Source organism: Mercenaria mercenaria, unplaced genomic scaffold (genome assembly GCF_021730395.1).
Source record: "Mercenaria mercenaria strain notata unplaced genomic scaffold, MADL_Memer_1 contig_3030, whole genome shotgun sequence".
NCBI lineage: Eukaryota > Metazoa > Mollusca > Bivalvia > Venerida > Veneridae > Mercenaria > Mercenaria mercenaria.
Window position 1 is genome coordinate 47004 of NW_026461133.1, and position 19658 is coordinate 66661.

At 33.8% G+C, this 19658-nt stretch overlaps 1 protein-coding gene across 1 annotated transcript; it reads left to right on the forward strand.

The window, feature by feature from the left end:
• Positions 1-15048: 15048 nt before the first annotated feature.
• LOC128552687 (uncharacterized) lies at positions 15049-17260 on the forward strand. The gene is made up of 3 exons (XM_053533729.1): positions 15049-15364; positions 16352-16405; positions 16743-17260. The coding sequence occupies exons 1-3, from the start codon at positions 15049-15051 to the stop codon at positions 17258-17260; spliced, it is 888 nt and encodes a 295-aa protein (XP_053389704.1).
• Positions 17261-19658: the final 2398 nt, after the last annotated feature.

The following is a 19658-nucleotide window of genomic DNA, read 5'->3' on the forward strand; positions in this document are numbered from 1 at the left end:
AATATTTATTTATGTTGATGCTCACACGGGAGAAGAAATCATACACGGTACAGGTATCTTTGACATTTTAACGAAATTGTTTTCAAGTGGAGTTGCATCTTCAATTAGCACAGCTGGAAAAAAAGCTTTGGAAACAGCAGGAAAAGCAGCACTAGAAAGTGGAACAAAAAAGGTTGGAACAGAAGTTGGAAATTTGGCTGCTAATAAAATTGTTGAAAAATTTAAAAAGAAACCTGCTCCGGCAGTTGGTAATTTAATTGCCAAGGAATTACAAGAAAAGAATAACAGTAAAAATAATGAGGAGGAGGATATTCGTACGAGAATAAATAGAATATTGTCAGGATCTGGGACTTTAGCTCAGCGTAAACGTATTAACAGATTAATTTATAAAAAATAAAATAATATATAATATATACATGTTTAGAACAAAACAATATTGTGAAAGATACGAACTAACTCCTATTCAATTAGATACAGCTTTAATATCTGTCTTGGGAAATAATGTTAAGCAACAAAAAAACGGTTATCACTTTACAATTAATGATAGAAGTTCATATTTTGATTGGTTTAATGGTTATTTTGAAGTAAGTTTTAAAGTGAATAAGCTTGCTAATGGTAATAATTATACTGCTGATGGAGACGATAATCAAATTGCTTTAATTAATAATGCAGCTTCATTAATTGATCAGTTAGTGGTTAAACAAAATGGGAAAATTGTATATGATTGTAATAATTTATATAAGGTAGTAAATGTAAAGAATCTGGTTGAATTGTCTGAAGATTATGCAAGAACAACTGGAACAAATGAGTTTATTTATTTAGATGATACTGCTACTGCTGAGAGTAGAAAAAATCAAGCTGGATATAATAAAGGTTTTGCTACTAGGAAGTTATTAATCCAAGGTGGTAATGAGGTAAATGCTAAGATTCCGTTAAATAATTAATCATTTTTTCAGGGTTTAGAAACTAATATTTTACCTCCAAGTCAAATTCAAATAACACTGCAGCTGACGGATGATGATGAATTAATTTTTAGAGCTAATGCTGCTGATGCTGGTAGAGTAATTGTAACAAAATTAATTCTATGGGTTCCACGTTTAATTTTTAATGAATTTGGGTTTAATCTAATTTATGAAAGATTTGTCATACCTTTGGGAAATGGTGACACAATCAACTGATACACAACAGATTAATACAACTTTTAGAATAACAGCCGGTATAACAAAACCACAACATGTATTTGTTTATTTACAACGACCTGTTAAAAGTAACTCACAAAGACATAATCCACATTTATTAGATACATTTAAAGTTAATTCAGCAGATGATGATTGCACTTTAAGCTCCTGTCGTCTTGAAGTTGGTAATGGTATTTTTTATCCAGAAACAGAATACACAAGTATATCAAGAATATATGATGATGTAATTAATTATTATTATAAACAAAATAATAAGACTACTGGAAGTCTACTAAATAGATCAAATTTTTATAAATATTTTGGATTTGTTCATTTTAACTTGGAATATACAACGGAAGATCCTAAGCATATCACATTACACTTTCGTTTAAATACACTTCCCACTGCAAGATATCGTGCTTACGCAATTGATTTGTATGAAGAAACAGTTGAAATAAATACTATTGGAAATGAACTTGTTATTGTTTAAATAAAATAAATCTTAAATATATAATGTCATCAAATTATATTGAATATAAAGTTAACCTTACAGATGGACAAAAGAAAAATTTAGCACAAGCTTATAATAATAGAATTCCACATACTTTTAGATTAAAACATGAACAATTACGTGGAAACTTCCCTTTACTATTAACAAAAACACAAATTAATCAAATTGAAAAGTCTATTAGAAATAATAAGGGATAAGAAATTACAATTTCAAAAAAAACAAATGTCCAGTCAAGGTCAAAATGGTGGATTTTTAGGAGCTTTGGCTGGTTTGTCAGGAAAAACAATTCTTCCAATGGCAGCAAAAATAGCTCCAAAAATATTAGCCCCTCTAGGCATTGGAGCCCTTTCTGGACTGGCCAGTACTGGTTTTAGTAAAATACTTGGAAATGGTATGATTTCGGTAGCTAATGATAAGAGAAATATAATATCACCATATCTTAAACCTAATCAAAGAAAGCAACTAGTAGGATCTGGAGTGATTAAATTAACACAAAAACAGAAACAAAATGGCGGCTTTTTAGGCATGTTGGCTGCTAGTCTAGGAATACCTTTGATTACATCTTTGTTAAGTGGTAAGGGACATGGCCAGGGTATACAGATTGATTCTCAACGAAGACCGTACAGACGAATTCCTATAGTAAAAAAAAAAATAAAATTTATAAACAAACCAATTTTTAACTTTGAAATTGAACAATGGGTAAAACAATTAAAAATTAAAAACTTAAGGGGTGTATTTAGTAGAAATAATTTACCAAGAGTAAAACTCTCGGAGACCATAGGTTTACCAAAAACGAAAGAAAAGGTTGAATGTGGAATTATAAATTTGGATGACTCTGTTGGTCCTGGAACACATTGGGTTTGTTACTTTAATACTTTATACTTTGACCCATTTGGACTTCCTCCGCCGAAAGAAGTAATTAAGTATATACCAAATGTAAAATACAACAATGTTCAATATCAAGACAAAACAAGTACACTCTGTGGATATTATTGTTTATTTTTCATTAAAATGTTACAAGACAAAGTACCGTTGTATGATTTACTGTATAAAATACTAAAAGTTAATAATCAAAGAGTAAATGAACAAACTATTATAAATTATTTTAATTAGTAAGGACAAAACTATTGTAAATTGTTTTTAGTGTGGAGTTTTAAAATTTATTTTCTATCAAAGTTTCCTTCTGTTTTTTTTTTTTCATTTTAAATATATGTTTTCTTCATTTGGTTAAACTAGAGGTTTTCATTTGGTTTAACCAAAGATTTTGTCAAAGTAAAAGCAAATGACAGTTTGCTGCCTTCGTGGCAGAAAAATGGCAGGCTTTTGATTGGTTAAATTTGTGGTTTCCCATATTATCATTTTCAGAAAATACAACGTAAATCCCAATATAGCATTTTCAGAAAATATGTCAGCTATTTATAACCAGGTTTTCCGAAAATACGAGAAAACAAAAGTAAAGTTAAAATCTATGTTTTTTTAAAACCTGTGGGTTTTAAATTGTCCAGCATTGGTCAATCCGTACCAAAGACTAAAGGTTAAATTAGGTTAAATAACGCTCGCACCCTTATTTTACATTACTACTCTTCCATTCACTACGCGTAAACTCGTGGACTTGCATAACTCTAACAGCCGATAGCCAAACGCATTACAACGTGTGTCCAATGAGGCCCTACTGAGGGGTTCGTCAGGAACATAATCATCCAAATCAAAGTCATTATTCACGGTGTCACAGACAATGAAATCATTTCTAGTTCCAATCCTAGAATTCCAGTCACCTATGAGATAAAGGCTACCTTTATTTTCGAAATATCATAAATATCATTTTGTATAAGGTAAAAAAAGTCAACATTGCACGCAGTATAAGCTGGCGAATCCTCGCACCAAAGATAAACACCACAAATATAAGCATCTTCCTTAAGTTTAAAAATGATTTTTTCAATTTCAACCAAATTATTGTCATGATGATTACGAATGATCTCAATTCCGTCTTTTAAAGATTCTCTATAATATAAAGCCACACCACTACTGCATCTTTTGGCATTTCTGTGTTGAAACTTTCTGACAATAGAACAATATACCTACGCTTTAGATGTATCTACTGTTTGAGCCAACAATTCCTTGTTAATGTTTTAATTGATTTCACAGTAACGTTTATAGAATACACCATTCTAAAGAACTCCAAAGGGTGTTAAAAGGGCTATTATCAAATTTTGAGATTTCATGGTTACTTCTGGAAGGTTAGCGTCAAACAAACCCCCATTATTTATTTGTTGACGGGTCGCTGTAAGATTTTCAGCATAAGAACAATATTTACATGTTATAATTTTTGTAAAATGTTGATCACATTTTTCAGGTAATGTCATGGGTAAGAATTTTACAAATCGAAAACATGTTTTGGCCGTAAAATTAACATTTAAAAGAATATCTTAAAATTCGAAACTATCATACTGCATTGCTGGACATCGGGAGACCTTTAAAATGTTTAACAGTTTAATGGCCCTTAACTTAGTCAAAATATGTATAAAAAGGCATAAAAGTTGTGTCACACATATTCCAGAAATTATCTAACCTAGAGTCATAAAACATCATATACATATTATTCAGCAGGTGAAGCCGTACACTTTGGATATTGTCCCGGATTTCTGTCAGTCAGACTAGAGTTATGGCCCTTGATTGTCAAAAATACGCATAGATTGGATACAAATATGTGTCGCATGTATCTCAAAAAGTATTTGACTTGGAATCACAAGTGGGGGTGTTTAATTAGCATGTGAAGTTGCGAACCTGGTGTTCTGTTTGGAATTGCACTCAAGCAGACTGAAGTTATAGTTCTTGACTTAGCGAAAAATACACATAAAGTGCTTAAAAGTTTGTGTTGCATATATCTTAGAAATATTTCACCTAGTGTCATGAAACGATGTACGAATATTATCCAGCATATGAATTTGTGCGCCTAAGATTTTTTTTAATTTCATTTTGCAAGACTAGAGTTACAGCTCTTGACTTAGTCCAGAAAAAATAACAACATTTGTGCCTCATGTATCTAAGAATAGTACTTGACTTATAGTCATAAAACATTAGAGGATTATTTTATAGCATGTGAATTTGTGCATTTGGTGTTCCTTTTGTGATGTCACTCAGCTAGGCTAGAATAATGGTTTTTTCACGGACCCAGACTTACAAAGATGACACAGACAAAATTTGTTGAAAATACAAATTTGTTTAAAGATTTTTGTTCCATGACACGGGCGGCCCCTTCGAGTGGCCAAGATAAACCATTTGAAAACGCTTGAAAAGGTGCAAACAAGAGTGCAATAGACCAAACCAAGTTTGATTTTCGGTTTCCACTTTTGCTATTTTGATGAAGATATTAGGAGCGCTTCACGCGAAGAAGTTGTTCCTAGCTCTGGATGCCACTGAGTGGGATTAAGTGAACACATTTGAACATTTAAACTTGAGAGAGGTCCTTACAAGAATATGCTACATACATGTACCAAGTTTGGTATAGATACTTCAAGCGGTTCGTGAGAAGAGGTATTTTAAAAGTTTGTCTATTTTACGGATGCACCTATGATTCATATAATAATTATAAAATTAACAATTCCAACAACTCTAACAATTCATGTACATGTATGTTACAATCAGACTTATAGATTCAGCAATGCAGTTGGAATCTGATCTAAAATTTTCAAAGGATGAAAGCTAGGTAGGACGAATAAAATGATATTGATTAAAACGAAAAAGAGATATCAAGATCAATTTCCGTTTAATAAACTATACCATTGAAATAGTATGAATTGATACGATATGACTAAAGCTATATTATACTATGTCGATATTACTAATAAACTTTAAACTATGAACACAAATTTCAACTTTTTGAATTTGTAGTTTAACCCTAAGCAAAACGATTGAGCGATGGACATTAAAAGATGCAATATGTATTGTTATGTTGACGAAACTGTATAAATTTAGGCGAACACGTAGTGTGACGAATTCGCTGTAATTCAATAGTTGTTTTATTGTATATCTGTAATATTTTGTTTTCTGTTGTTTTTTTTTATTACATTTCGCACGGCCGGTGTACACGCCCTTGTCGTCTAGACCGGAACTACACCAGGATGTGCATTTTCTCTGTTCATGACCATGGTTCTTATAGTAGACCTAGGGTATACTATGTACTGTGGCATTTTGGTTTCTGGTCTGGTGCCAGTGGATCGATCTAGTTCTTTTCTTCTTCTTTGTCAACGCACATGCGCGCACCCACCCGTTTAAAGGCTATTTACCAATAAAAGAAATTGTTCTTTGTTTCATATAAAAAACAGCTACTTCAGAACAAATTTGTTACAGTTTCTAGATTTTCACTCCGTCCTAGACCTATTTTCCACAAGATAGTCATACATTTGCTTCAAGAAAACGAAAAGAAAAAGGGATGTTGAATAGTATGCAGTGAAATGCAAGTCAGCTGAAGTCAGGTACCCTCATATTGCCCCGCATTTTAGAAAGCGGTCCGCAGAATAAACACCCTACTTTCGTTTTCAAGTAAACAACTCGAAAACATGCGAATATTAGCATGAAAAGTGTCCCTTTTTTATGTAAAATTCATTCCACGAGTGAAATAAAACCCATTTGGTCCTCGATTTACGCGCAAATGCGCGAAAAATTGAAAAATTAGGGACTTCTTTCTACACCACGGAAGCACATTTTTGACCGAATTACTGCATTATAACCTAAACGGGAATACCCGATTCACTCCTACTTCATACGTAAAATGGACTTTCCATTTTTGTTTTAGACATATATCAAAATCAGGTAATTAAAATATTACATCTATTTTAGCATTTCTTTTCATTTTATACACAGGTGCTAGACACATAAACAAATATTTTACTGATAGGCCTTTATATGTATATATAAGTTTCATATATACATATATAGGCCTATTAAGTAAAATATTCGATTATGTGTCTAGCACCTGTGATTTTATACAGCTGTGTATATTTTGTAGTACTGTCGACATGTAAGATTATAAGTGCAATTCAAATAATATCTTTTAACTTAGATCAGGTTTCAACTCTTTAACTTCATGAACTTTATGAAGCAAAAATAGAACACCAAATTTTAGAATTCATTAAAGATTAAATATTATTTAAGTGGTCGAAGATTTAACAGTACATATTTTAATCAGTTTAATAAAAAACAAACAAGCAAAAACCATTTGTACTACTCTCGCACGGTATTTGTAACAATAACATGTTAAATGTTACTATTGAGAAAAGGGGAATCGAGTAGTGAAACCATTATCCGTGACAAAATAGTTGTACTACTTTTGATAAAGAAAACCTTGGTTTACCATGAAGATAACCCTGAATTACCAATATAGACATAATCGACATTTCCGATAATGTTTTCGTTATCTATTTATAACAACATCGGTGACTAATAAACAAGCCGTACAGTTAAGTGGCAGGCCGGTGGGTGCCTGTGCTTTAGGTAGCAGGGTACACTTCAAATTTTGGCCCCCCGTCAATATTTGTTATAAATAGAACTTCGTGATTTTGGATGTCTGTAAATTAAGTTGAGAGATAATGGTTATTAATTCTTTAGAAAATTTATACAGCCGGTACATGTAAAATTCTGATTTCAGTTGGAAAACTAACTGCTGGTAGCTTTGTATGATCAATGAGACACCTTTTCGCGGAAAAAATCAAATCACGGAAGGGTTCTGTGCTTGTTGGATGATAACATGTAACATTTTCCTATTTTTGTGAGTGAAAACAAGCAACTGGATGTGCCCCCATTTCTGTTTTATAAAGATGTCCTGGCGTATCAGAAGGACATTAATTTAGAAATGCAAATAAAATTGACATTGTTCTTGTAGCGGACATTGCAGGCTGTTCAAAAAGTGCAAAATTTGAAGAATTCTGGCATGCTATTTTTTTATGGATGTGTAAACCTTTCGTTTTGATATCTTTCTTTATTCTTTGTATGAGACTCCCTGATCTTGCCATTAATTAAAAGCACAAAAACATGCACGCAATTTTACAAAATAGTCACCCTAAATTCTGCTCATAAGGGAAGTGCAATAATTGTGACTCGCTACATGTAAAAGAACCGTCCGAGCCCCAAAATTTCGCATCAAAGTGTACCCTGACCCTGCTACCTTTCTATAGATATAACTTTTATTTCATTTGATTATAAGAAACTATTAATTTGTAAAGATTTCGTTGTTAAACTAATTGAATGCCCAAAATCAAAGAATCTCTGGCTATGTTAATTAAGACAACATGTGAGGACCAGGTAATTTCCATGCCCCTAACAACTTGTTATGAAATTTAGGAACGAAAGGGAAAAGGTAATCCTATCCCTTTTCTTTTCAGATTAAAATCAGTCGACGACGTTAAAATTTCGCACCTAACTATTGTATGATCTCGCCGCTTTGCTGTACTACCCAGGCCAATCGTTTCGCGTTAATAACTAGCAAAAAACTGAGTTTTTTAACCCATGACGGACCTTTGTTTTGGCCAAATTTTTGTTTTCCTATGGAAAGAAGTGTCTAGGAGTACAATCCTACCTCTAGATATCTTGATTCTAGAGGTACGGAACCGTACCTCTGGAACAAGCCTGTTAGGGGTTTTTCATTCTAGGGTACGGCCCTCGATTTCTAGAAGATTAAGGGTCAATAATTTACATTTCCAATTTTGTTTTGAAAATGAAATACCAAATAAGAATCCATCAGAATTCCCACCTTAAACTTGATCTAAATGGTTTACAGAAGACAATTCACCCGTTTTTGATACATTTATCTTTCGAAACGTAAATAACAAACAGAACACCGAAAAAACCATGAGGATTCGAACTGGCCGAGAAAAAAAAAAAAGATTAAACAAAAAAAAGTTAAATATCTTGGGAAAAATCTAATTTAATGATAATTAACCCATAGGGTATTTATGTTTTTTCCACACATTTGGTAGTCCGTTACGAGATAAAATAGGACGTTTTTTCACAAACAGTTTTCCTTTTTAACTTGATGTCATGGATTAATTGATTGATCAAAACAATCATTTCCGTCCGCGAGCAGAATTATCATTATAAATGTATCTTGGTTAAATAACCAAAATCAATAGCGTGTATATTATTATGCCTTTAATTTATTTTCTTTTTCTGCTGAATTTCGAATAGAATTCATTTAAGGGTTACAGTCCGTGTCTGATAACTTCGGAGTGACTATTTGGACGAGTCAAGAGGTGGGGGGGTGGGGGGTGGGAGGTGGGGGGGGGGCGCAGCTTTCCATCGATCAAATAACAATTAACTAATGGGTGGGCTGGCAACGATAATTATCATTCTATCATAAGTGGTGGGGGGCGAGCTGGTCATCGATAATTATCATTATCACTAAGAGTACACTTTTATATTGTACTACTAACTGGAACGCCTACTTTGTAAGTAGAAATTAGTACCTAGGCCGTAGAGCGTTACATGAGCAATTCGTTCCATTGTCGCGTTGGTTCGAATCCCCACTGTGATTTATCACTTTTTAAAATATCTTTGTATTTTATTAATGTTTCAAAATACATTTTTCAAGACAAATGAAAAATATTTCAAAATGCAGGTACTACAGCATTACGGTATACAATGACGAAAAATAGGGAAAACTTTTCTGCAATGATATGTTCTTGAAATAACCTTCAGAATATTTGCAGTGATGCCTTTATCCTCATTCTAAATACTGAACAATGTTTTTCTTGGACAACAGACGTGGAAGCCTCTGACAAGTTGAATACACTAATACTGGCAATAAACTAGAGAGGAATTTAACCTGCAGGAAATTCCGAGTGTTTTCGTGACTAATGATGCATTCAAATACCGATGTGTTTTACAGTGCATGGTGGCTGTTCACCTCTTTACAACAGAAGTTAATTTAAATAATATCATCTTTCTAAATATATTAAATGTATTTCAGGAAAACATGAATACATTAAGGTGATTACCCTGAAAGAGAAAAAAAAAACAGCCAAAAAAACAACAACACCTACCTTGATTCGAATCTACGACCCGCATAATTCGATATTCAAACATCAATTCGCTTACAAACCCCATTGAAGCTACGGGAAACGGAACAGACGTGTTTGCCACAAAAAATATACTTAATATAAATGCGTTTATGATAAGCTGCGTTACCTATTTTGTGATTTTTTATAAGTCCACAGAAAACATACAAAACGTGACGTCACTCCGAAGTTTATCAGACACCAACGGACTGTAATTAAAAAAAAAATACAAGCCCTCCCATTTTATTCTGTTAATCAAACAGTTTATTTTACAACAAAACTTATCGGCACGGAACATTGATTCATTTGGAGTTCCACGGTTTAATTTGGCGTTTTGAAAGAGAAGGTAAAACAATCGGATGAACGCTGATCTTATCTGTAAACCATTTAGATCCAAGTTTACGTGAATAACTGGTTATAGTACTTAGTTATTATTTCATTTTCCAACAAAATTTAAGAAAACTAAATATATATAACCCTGCATATATCTAAAAAAAGGAGGTCCGTACCCCTAGAACACCCCTCTACAGGCTTGACCCATAGTACGGATGCCGTACCTCCTAGAAATCAGATTCTAGAGCGAACGATCCGTAACCACCTAGACACCTCCTATTTAACCGACACCGCGAGATTTATCACACTGACTGAAAATGCTTTACGATAAAGTGCTACGTTTCTGCCAGAAATTCACATAGTCTTTCCGGAAAATCATCAAAATTTATTTTCATATTTGCCCTGCACTCGCATCAAACGTCTTACAAATCCGAAAGGCGAAGCACTAGATCCGCTTTCATATCTTAACTACACCCTAAATCTTACCCTTTTATCCACCTTGTTCAATATTTTTTCCATGACAAAAATCATATTTGTTCACAATTTCGCTACTTACAAATTTACATTCTGAAATAAGTTCTCACTAACGAAAAGTCAGAGAGTCAGCAACTGACATCCTTTAAAATCTCTAACATACTTTCCACCCCCCCCCCCCCTTTATTCCCCTTGAACGGACAAATATTTGCCATATAACAGGCAAATTAACGCATAACGTCGGAAGAGAGAGAGAGAGAGAGAATATGCAAGATATAATCCAAACAAAAGTTATATATCAATCTGATATTCAGTTGTATACTAAAAGATGAAAGATTATTAGGTATAATTAAGCACGTGGAAAAGACAACAAAAAACTGTTTCCGCAACGTGTACCATTTACCAATATTGGTCATTCATGTGCCAAAACAAAACAGAAAAAGAATATACTTTCTTTCTTCCTTTAATGACTTCGATCATTATTGATCATAACGTCATGCGGGTGCAATTTGTCTCATCAGAAGAGATTGATGAAGAAAAACAAATACCCATAATAGTACGAGTTAATAAAAAAAGAAATTGAAGCCAAAATCGCTCTGACAGCCAAATTATATGTTTAAAAACGGGTAGTCTACACAACCTGTTAATATAGTAAGCTATAAAATATGATCTCATATTCACAGGCTGAAAGGTTATTTTGACAGGCGAAACCGACTTGTCAACAATTGTTTTATTATATGAATGAATGTTACGATGATAAATAGATAGGATAATGACTGATGATGATCATGATGTTGATCATGATGAATAAGAATGTTGATGAATGATGATTGGATTAATGCGAATAATTGATGCTGATGATGAATGCCACTCATGATGATAAATGAATGATGATTGATGTTACATAAGGATGATTATTAATTAAGATACAGATGATAATGACTAAATGAATGAGAAGTTTTGATGTTGTTGATAAAAGATAAATAAATAAATAATAATGATGATGAATGATGTAAATGATGTTAATGCTGCTGAGAAATGATGATAATGATAAATGTAGAATAATGATGATAATCAATTCTTATGATGATGACTGAGACTGGAAGAGAGAATTATGATGTTGATTATAAAGAACATGCGTGATGAAGATCGTCGATTGGCTGACGATAATGATGATGATGATGATGATGATGATGATAACATTAAGTGATTAGAATGAATAAAAAGAATGTATTGAGATGAATATTAAATGGTTATGACTGTATAATATACGGTTATTTTGATGAGTAATGGATTATAAATGATGATGGAGAATGATGAGGAGGATGATTGAGTGATGATAGATGAATGCATAATGATGATGATGGATGAATGATGTTTAACTGATTACTTATAACCACAGTTCTATTTTTAGAACTTATATTCGTCAAGGGAAAAACGCAAAACCGTTAAATAGTTTTAGCAGATATTGTTACAGGCACGCAGTTGGCTTGTCGAAGAAAGACATGATTGTCACCTGAAAAAAAAAGAATACAGAATTAATTCATTTTAAATGAATGTTAGATCTAATTATCGTCTAAATCAAGGTCAACGGTAGGATAATATGATCACAATACAAATTAAATGTTTTGAGGTCAGCGATGTTTTTTTCACTTTGTCCGTTATTTTAGGTGATATTAACGATCAGAGTGAATTCAGTTATATAAAAGGAAAAATTTTTAAATAAAAATAAAGAAAAGCCAAAGCAAAAATATGTTTGTGGGTTGTGTGTACTATCTCCTTAATAGCCATGATAATATGGTACAATGTAAGCATAAGTATTGCAGTCTTTAAATTTTACGGGTATCAGTGTTTCCGGGGCTCTATATCCGTCAGAGTCGCATTTTGTTTCGTACTGTACATCTTTAACATAGCGTTCTTCTCGTAAGAGTTAGATAAAATGAAAAAAAAAAGATATGAAAATTGGTTGGCATTGTAATATCTTTTTTTTTCAATTAAGTATGTTTTATAGAATACACAGTCAAAGTGCTGTGTATATTTCCAAATAAATTAAGTTAGAGAAACTTACCGCAGTGACGCATTATGAGTGATATTTTGCATCATTGACATGACAAGAATTTGAAAATAATATCAAAAGAATGAAATGAATATAATTACATCTCAATTTTTTCACTGAAATAAATGTGTCGTCCGAATATTTAGCCCCAGCCGGCTATGTAGCAGGCCATCATGCAACCACTGTGCTATTCTGGATAAATAACTGGTTTGTGGTTGCAAAGCATATCATGCTGATATCCCAAAACGTTAGACGAGTCTTATTCTCAATTATACACATTAATATTTTGTTGAATATCAAAGATTGCAAAGATTCCTGTAAGTGTAATATTCTTGAATGCGTGAATCGAATATCACTTGATGTAGACATTAAGAGAGGAGATGAACTTGTCTTAAAATGTCGAAATTGTGAAAGAAACGCGAACGGTCTTTTATCCGATTTCATTCAGTTAAAGTTTGCGAAAAAAAGAATAGTCTCGCCCTGTTACAGTCTATCAACAATTCTAGTTAGTCAGGCCAGTTTTTGGTGTCCATAATCCTAGATTTTATCTGGTTTTCGTCGTGTAAACCACTGAATTGGCCTAAGACTGAAAATGGTTTACGATAAAGTTCTATGTCTGTGCAAGAAAGTTCCCTAGACTTTCCTGATTGAATATCACAGAAGCTGGATTTTCATGATATTACTCACAAGGCATCTTTGTGTGATATAAAATTTATTTCGTTTCTGATAATATGAATACGTGGAATGTAGGTAATGGAATGTGACGCCTAATAAAGGCACCACACTGATATTTAGAGACAGACAGTACATCTGTCGAAGAAGAACGAGTCCACGCCGAAGTACAGACAGATTGGCCACTACCATGCACCCAGCAGCTCTGCATGGATTGCATTTAACAGTCCAACTCTTAACTGAACCTTACTTAAATTATACACTGGTAGCCTAACATATTAGATATTAAATGTTGCAATAGAATCGGTTTTTTTTTTCAGGTCCAAATATACATATAAATAACATCAATTTTAGTTATCATATAGTGCAATTAACCTATGAAGAAAAACACATCAACAGTAGCAAATCTATTCATCGATTGTCACAATAAATAGAAGGGGAAATCGCAATTTGCTAGTATACTATCACATACTTGTAGCTATTTTTCAAAGTCATCGAACTGAAATAGGATAATTAGTTTCCCATTAATACAGAACCAGACGAGAAGAATTATAGTTTTAGAAACCAGATAAACACTCGATCTGCAAAACACTGTAGCACAAACCGTAATTTTTGTTTTGACACAATTTCATATATGTTTTCTCTATATCTTGATGTGTATCAAATTTGCTAAAAACGATACATACATGTATCCTGTAATTTTTATAACTCTAATAGGTTTTTTACTCAAATCAGTATTAACTGTTGAAGCTCCGAGGTGACAGTGTGCGTTTGTTTTATCACGTGGCCAAGAGATAGTACCTTGTTCCAAACAGATACTTAACTCGTGGCCAAGTATCCCCTTCCATCGAATTAGAACGAATGATACACAATAACTACATCATGGCCACGATATAAGTATCGTCGTTCGAAACGAATATTATATCGTGTCCGACGATATAAAAAGACGTGTCAACACAACACCTCGAAGCTTTCATAATAAACATATATGTCACAAACAATAAATTTAAGTAGCCAATCCGATATAATTCACAAGTAATACGATTGTGTCAATTAGTCAATTTCATCTACAGCGTATGCAAATTGTCTTAGTATCGGCTATATCCACGTATAGCTCTTTATGGTTTTCGATCGAACATTTTACATTATACAAATATGGATAATATCATACTTCGCATTAGAGCAAACCAAAGGACTTTCTTCTGAGCTTCGTTCCGAACATATTGTCTACCACTGTCACATTCAAGTATTATTAACATTTTAAAACCATTTGTTTTAACCAGAAATGCGGACAAATATTATAATCGTTTGGTCCAGTTTGATATAAACATTATTGTCCTCTGCCTCCACGAGAACTGTTTCATCTTGTGCTCAAAACGATCCAAAGTTAACTGCACCATATACATCACTGATAGTTTACATGTTTGTTTCGGAAAAGAGATGTATTGACCGCTCAAACTATCAGACGAGACCAATAAGATAAAAAATTAACCACAAAATTCAAACAAGTTTTCAGACTGGATATAACGCTACTAGCCCCACGAGTTCTGAAACTGCTTGTTCGTGAAACAATTTCAAAAGAAGTCTGCAAACAAATAGGTGTCTGAACATGCGGAGAGAGCATGGGCAGCGTGAGAAGGTTCGTGCGAATGATCGAGAACATGTGCAAATAGCCGTAGTGGTGGGTCGGCGATCGGCTGGACCTTCACAGTTGTGTTCCCACACGAGGCTACTGGTGAGAGCGGTGTTCATGTACTAGTGAATTCGCGGGGAATGTATACAGATGCTACACTTGCTCTGGCAAACATAAAGGGACTGGCATACAAGGGAGACATAAGGAAAGTAATTGATGAAGCTAAAACAAGTAATATGCCTGACCTCGGAAATGTTCTTTGTAGATGGTACGAAGAAAAATCCTTATCACTGGAGAATACGATTCAAGAACTACACAAAGGAATAAAAGAACTCCAATCAAAATATGAACAAGAAACTGCAGAATTAAAGGAACGTTTAAAAGTTGTTACAGAAAACACTAGAAGTACAAAGTCAATGATCTATAAAAGTTCCCGAAAGCAAACGGATTCCTCAGGTATCTTAAATTCAGTAAACTTAATGATGCCCGGGTATCTATTCTTGGAAGCATATGACGGTTATAATAACAATATTAGATTTACTTTTTTGTTATAGATCTTATGAGCAGACCAAACCGAACTGGATGTGTTACTTTCGGTATTCTTTCACGTTTATGCTTCCAAAGGATCTTCTAATAGATGTGATAGATGGGTATTACCGTTTTTGGACACAGTGTTGTTATATTTTCTTGTCGCAAATCATGGTGTCAGTACAATGTTTCTGTATATACATGTATATAGGTGTTCGCTTAAGCCGGTGTTAGAGGAACATTTTATTAGCCTTAACAAAAGAGCCTGCTATCATTATGCTGAGTTGTGTTGTATGCTTCTAAAGGATCTCCTTATTGATTATAATTGTTCCTGTTGTTACATTTGTTATATACGGTATAAGAAAAAAAAAGATGATAGTAATTTACAACGGAAACAGAATATTTTGATTATGCAGCTCCACTAGTCAAGAAGTAAACTAACACAAGCAACAAGCGTACTTTGTGTATCTGAATGCATATCATTTACCCATCAGACAGTCCTTTGTTTTCTACGCCCTGAGTATCGGTGTAAAAGTGAACCACATTCTATGTCAGGCATTAAGTCCAAACTCTAACGTGTACACCTGTCTGACAGGAGATTTTTCATTGTCTTGCTGATTCAAACTTAGAAATTACTTAACAATTAGACGCCAAAACAAATTCAGTTGTATAATTTTTTGGTAGAGCGTCAGCATGTTTGTGAAATGAACGATGATTATCGTGTATACCAATCTGAAAAATAATTTAAAGAATAACTTACCTTATTCAAAAAATGTTTTAGACGAGGTTACGAAATTCATGTCTATCACACTGCTGTCATACAGATCTGGGGTGAAGTAAAACAAACGACATCAATACGAACTTTTAATAATTTTGTATCATAATAGTTGGGGATCTAGTCCTGATATTTTACAGGTAGAAAGAGCAAACGTTTCAAAACAGTTGATAACCAACTGGATATAATGAGAAGTAAGTAATGTGACATTCTATTTGATATAGAAACAACAGTTGAATTAAATTTCGCTGAACAGCTATTATAAATATTCTTTGGTATTGTGCAAGCAATGAAACATTTATAAAGTTCACCGTTTACATAATGCAACAAAAACCAGTCAGTAATTAACAGGAGGAAGTCTCTGTTTCAAAAACTTGTAAATTGAGCGTGTCATTTGGTCGATACTAGAACAATATGTTAATAGCAAAAATTCACCAGAATAGAAATACGTTACTTACTATTTAAAGCGTAGTTCGCATTTCAGCTTCCTTTAGTCATCGCATGAAATTTACATCCATACCATTTTGTTAGACAAGTTTTCAGAAACTATGGCGTATGGTATACCAAAGGATTACAGCGATGAAACCGAGACGATTAAAACTATCATTAAACAGCTTCGTAACTACCATCGCGTGGTTGTGTGCGGCAGCAACGATAGTGCATATCTACAAGCAGCATTGATATCTGTGGACAGTATGAACTATGCTAATGAAAGATGTTTTGAGTTGACCAGAGCAAGAGACTGGTGGAGTATTGGCTCCGACGAAGCCGATGTTACCCTCGTAGTCCATCCATTCGGAAGGGGGACATTTGACCGTCAAAGAGCGTCAAAGATGTCAGAGATTTTCGATAGCATCTTGTATTCAGTTGACAACTCAGAGTATGGCTTCTTTGATGTTGTGATAGTGACTGAAAAGTCTTTGTTGGAGGAATTTCGGAAACATTTTCCACATAAGCTTATTGAAGATGCAGTGACTGTCTATACAGCAGATGCTGACGAAACTATTGATCTAAGTAAAGGTATTATTCAATTTTTTATCCCTTTCTAATAACTTACAGAAAGACACAGACTAGATTCACCTTCTAAACTGATCGTGAGTCGGACACATGATTGAGTCTCGGCTCGTTCCTGTGTTACCTGCTGAAGCCATGCTCCTGCGCATATTGTTGGTACCCTTAATAATATACTCTCAGACGCTTTTCTGACGTTTATTCAATTGGTAAATACGTAAAACTAACAAAAAAGCGTCTAGAAGACCTAGGTCCTAAATCGATCGTGAGTCGGACGAAACTGAACTTGACTCGGACAGATGCTACAAAACTTGTAAAAACTGCTTCAGAGCATTATGTTATCTACTTTAAACAGTTAAAAGACTTATAATGACGCTAATTTAAGGTACTTTGACTTGACATTGACGATACGTTGTGTTATATCATCAATTTCGATCCACGCAACGTAACAATCGGAAAAAGTTTACTAATTTTGCCTCCGTTTATTTAATGGGTTAAGGTAGTGTTACAGTCCAAAAAAGGGTCATAATTACACATACTTATATATAATAGGATCAGGTAGCTTATAACCCGGAGGCACAATTCATCATGTTTGATTAAACAACCTATAACAGTTTCAAACCTCAGGATTTATTTGTAAGCTACATGCAAGTATAGTTTCGGATGGGCGAACGGACAAAGGTAAATCAATCTAAATATCGGTTGGTGGGCTACAAAAAAAGAAGAAAAAAAAAACAAACAACAAACTTTGTTTCTGAAATTAAATCAAACAAACTCCATTGCCGACAACATGCACAACATCTTGTCTTTCTAAGGGGATCAATACACTAAGGGCACATTGTGAATGCCGAGTTTGGGTTAATGTTCTCCCACTGATCAGAAATCTGCAGAGTGGAATAAAAAATCGGCGCACGCTTTTTGAGCGGGTAGGTCGGGAGATAGTAGCAAACGGACCTAACTTTTTATTTCGATCTGACGCCTGATACGCAGGACATTTTCATTTACCCCATAGGTAGCCATTGTATTATTTGCATATAAAAGTTTAATTAATGCGTCAATTAAAAATGAAAAGTTATGAATTATCAAGATCCGCAATGATAATAATCAGGGGAGTTGCAGCAAACAAACAAAACTGTTTGAAAAGTTGTAATAAACTGCAATTAACATTAAGCAGCTCAACACTGTTTATCACAACAATATGAACATAAAGCGTTAATAATGTGTTCTTATTAAGCAACAGTTGATTTTAACTCTATGAACCCTTTTGTAAAAGCAATGCCACGTTAAATACTAAAAGACATATAAATATCTTAAACTCAGGAAATGGTAACAAATACGAAGATCTGTAATTATTTTTTATTATCTTCTCTTCGTGTTTGCAAATTAGCAAAATAGTGCTAATTATGAAAGTTATCTACATAAATAACTACAAAAGAAAGATGTGATTTTGAATATGATGTTGTTATTGTGTCGGACACTGACCGTCTCTAGATCAAATTTGCATATTTTCCGTCCGAGTCTAAATCGATTTTGTTAGAGCTGTTCATTTAGCGCCTACAGCCTGTGAAAACAAAGGTAGGGAGATGAAAGAATGATTTATTCCTTTGTATTGAATGCAATGTCTGTCCTATTTGTGCATGTTAGGTGTCTGTTATACTTCCTGACAGAAAATAAACAAGTTAAAGTAATATAACAACTTGATTTTCATCTGAATTGATGTTTAAAAATCCCGCGATGTTGTACTGTTTACGTTCTGCATTGAGGCAAATAGCAGAAGTGTGCCATGTAACAAAGAAATTCCAACTGTTTACAATGAGAACTGTTTATTTTTCGGCTATTTAAAAGCTATTTGCGGTCTTATACGATATAAGGATGAAAAAATAACCGTCCAAAAATCGTCGCCTCTCGATCGCGTCCGACTTAAGATCAGTTTACCTACAGCAACAAAAGTAAGTTTTATAGCATACTCGATTAAATTTTATTCAAATAACGAAGATATACCAGCTGGATATTTAGCTCACCTGAGCACAAAGTGCTCGCGGTGAGCTATTGTGATCGCTCACCATCCGGCGTCCGTCCGTCCGTCTACACTCCTTTAAACAACATCTCCACTGAAACCGTTTGGTGGAAGTTCATGAAACTTGGCCTGGATGTTCCTTGGGTGGCCCCCTTCCAAATATGTTCAAAGAACAACTTTGATTGCCATGGCAACCGAAAGGAAAAACTTGAAAAATATTTTGTCCATAACCGCAAAGCGTAGAGCTTCAATATTTGGCATGTGACATCATTTAATAATCCTCTATGAACATTGTTTAAATTATGCCCCTGGGGTGAAAAGAGACCCCGCTCCGTGGGTCTCAAGCTTTACATAGACTTTAAAGAAATAGAATTTAAAAGCTTCTTGTCTGAAACCACAAGACTTATGCCTTTGGGATT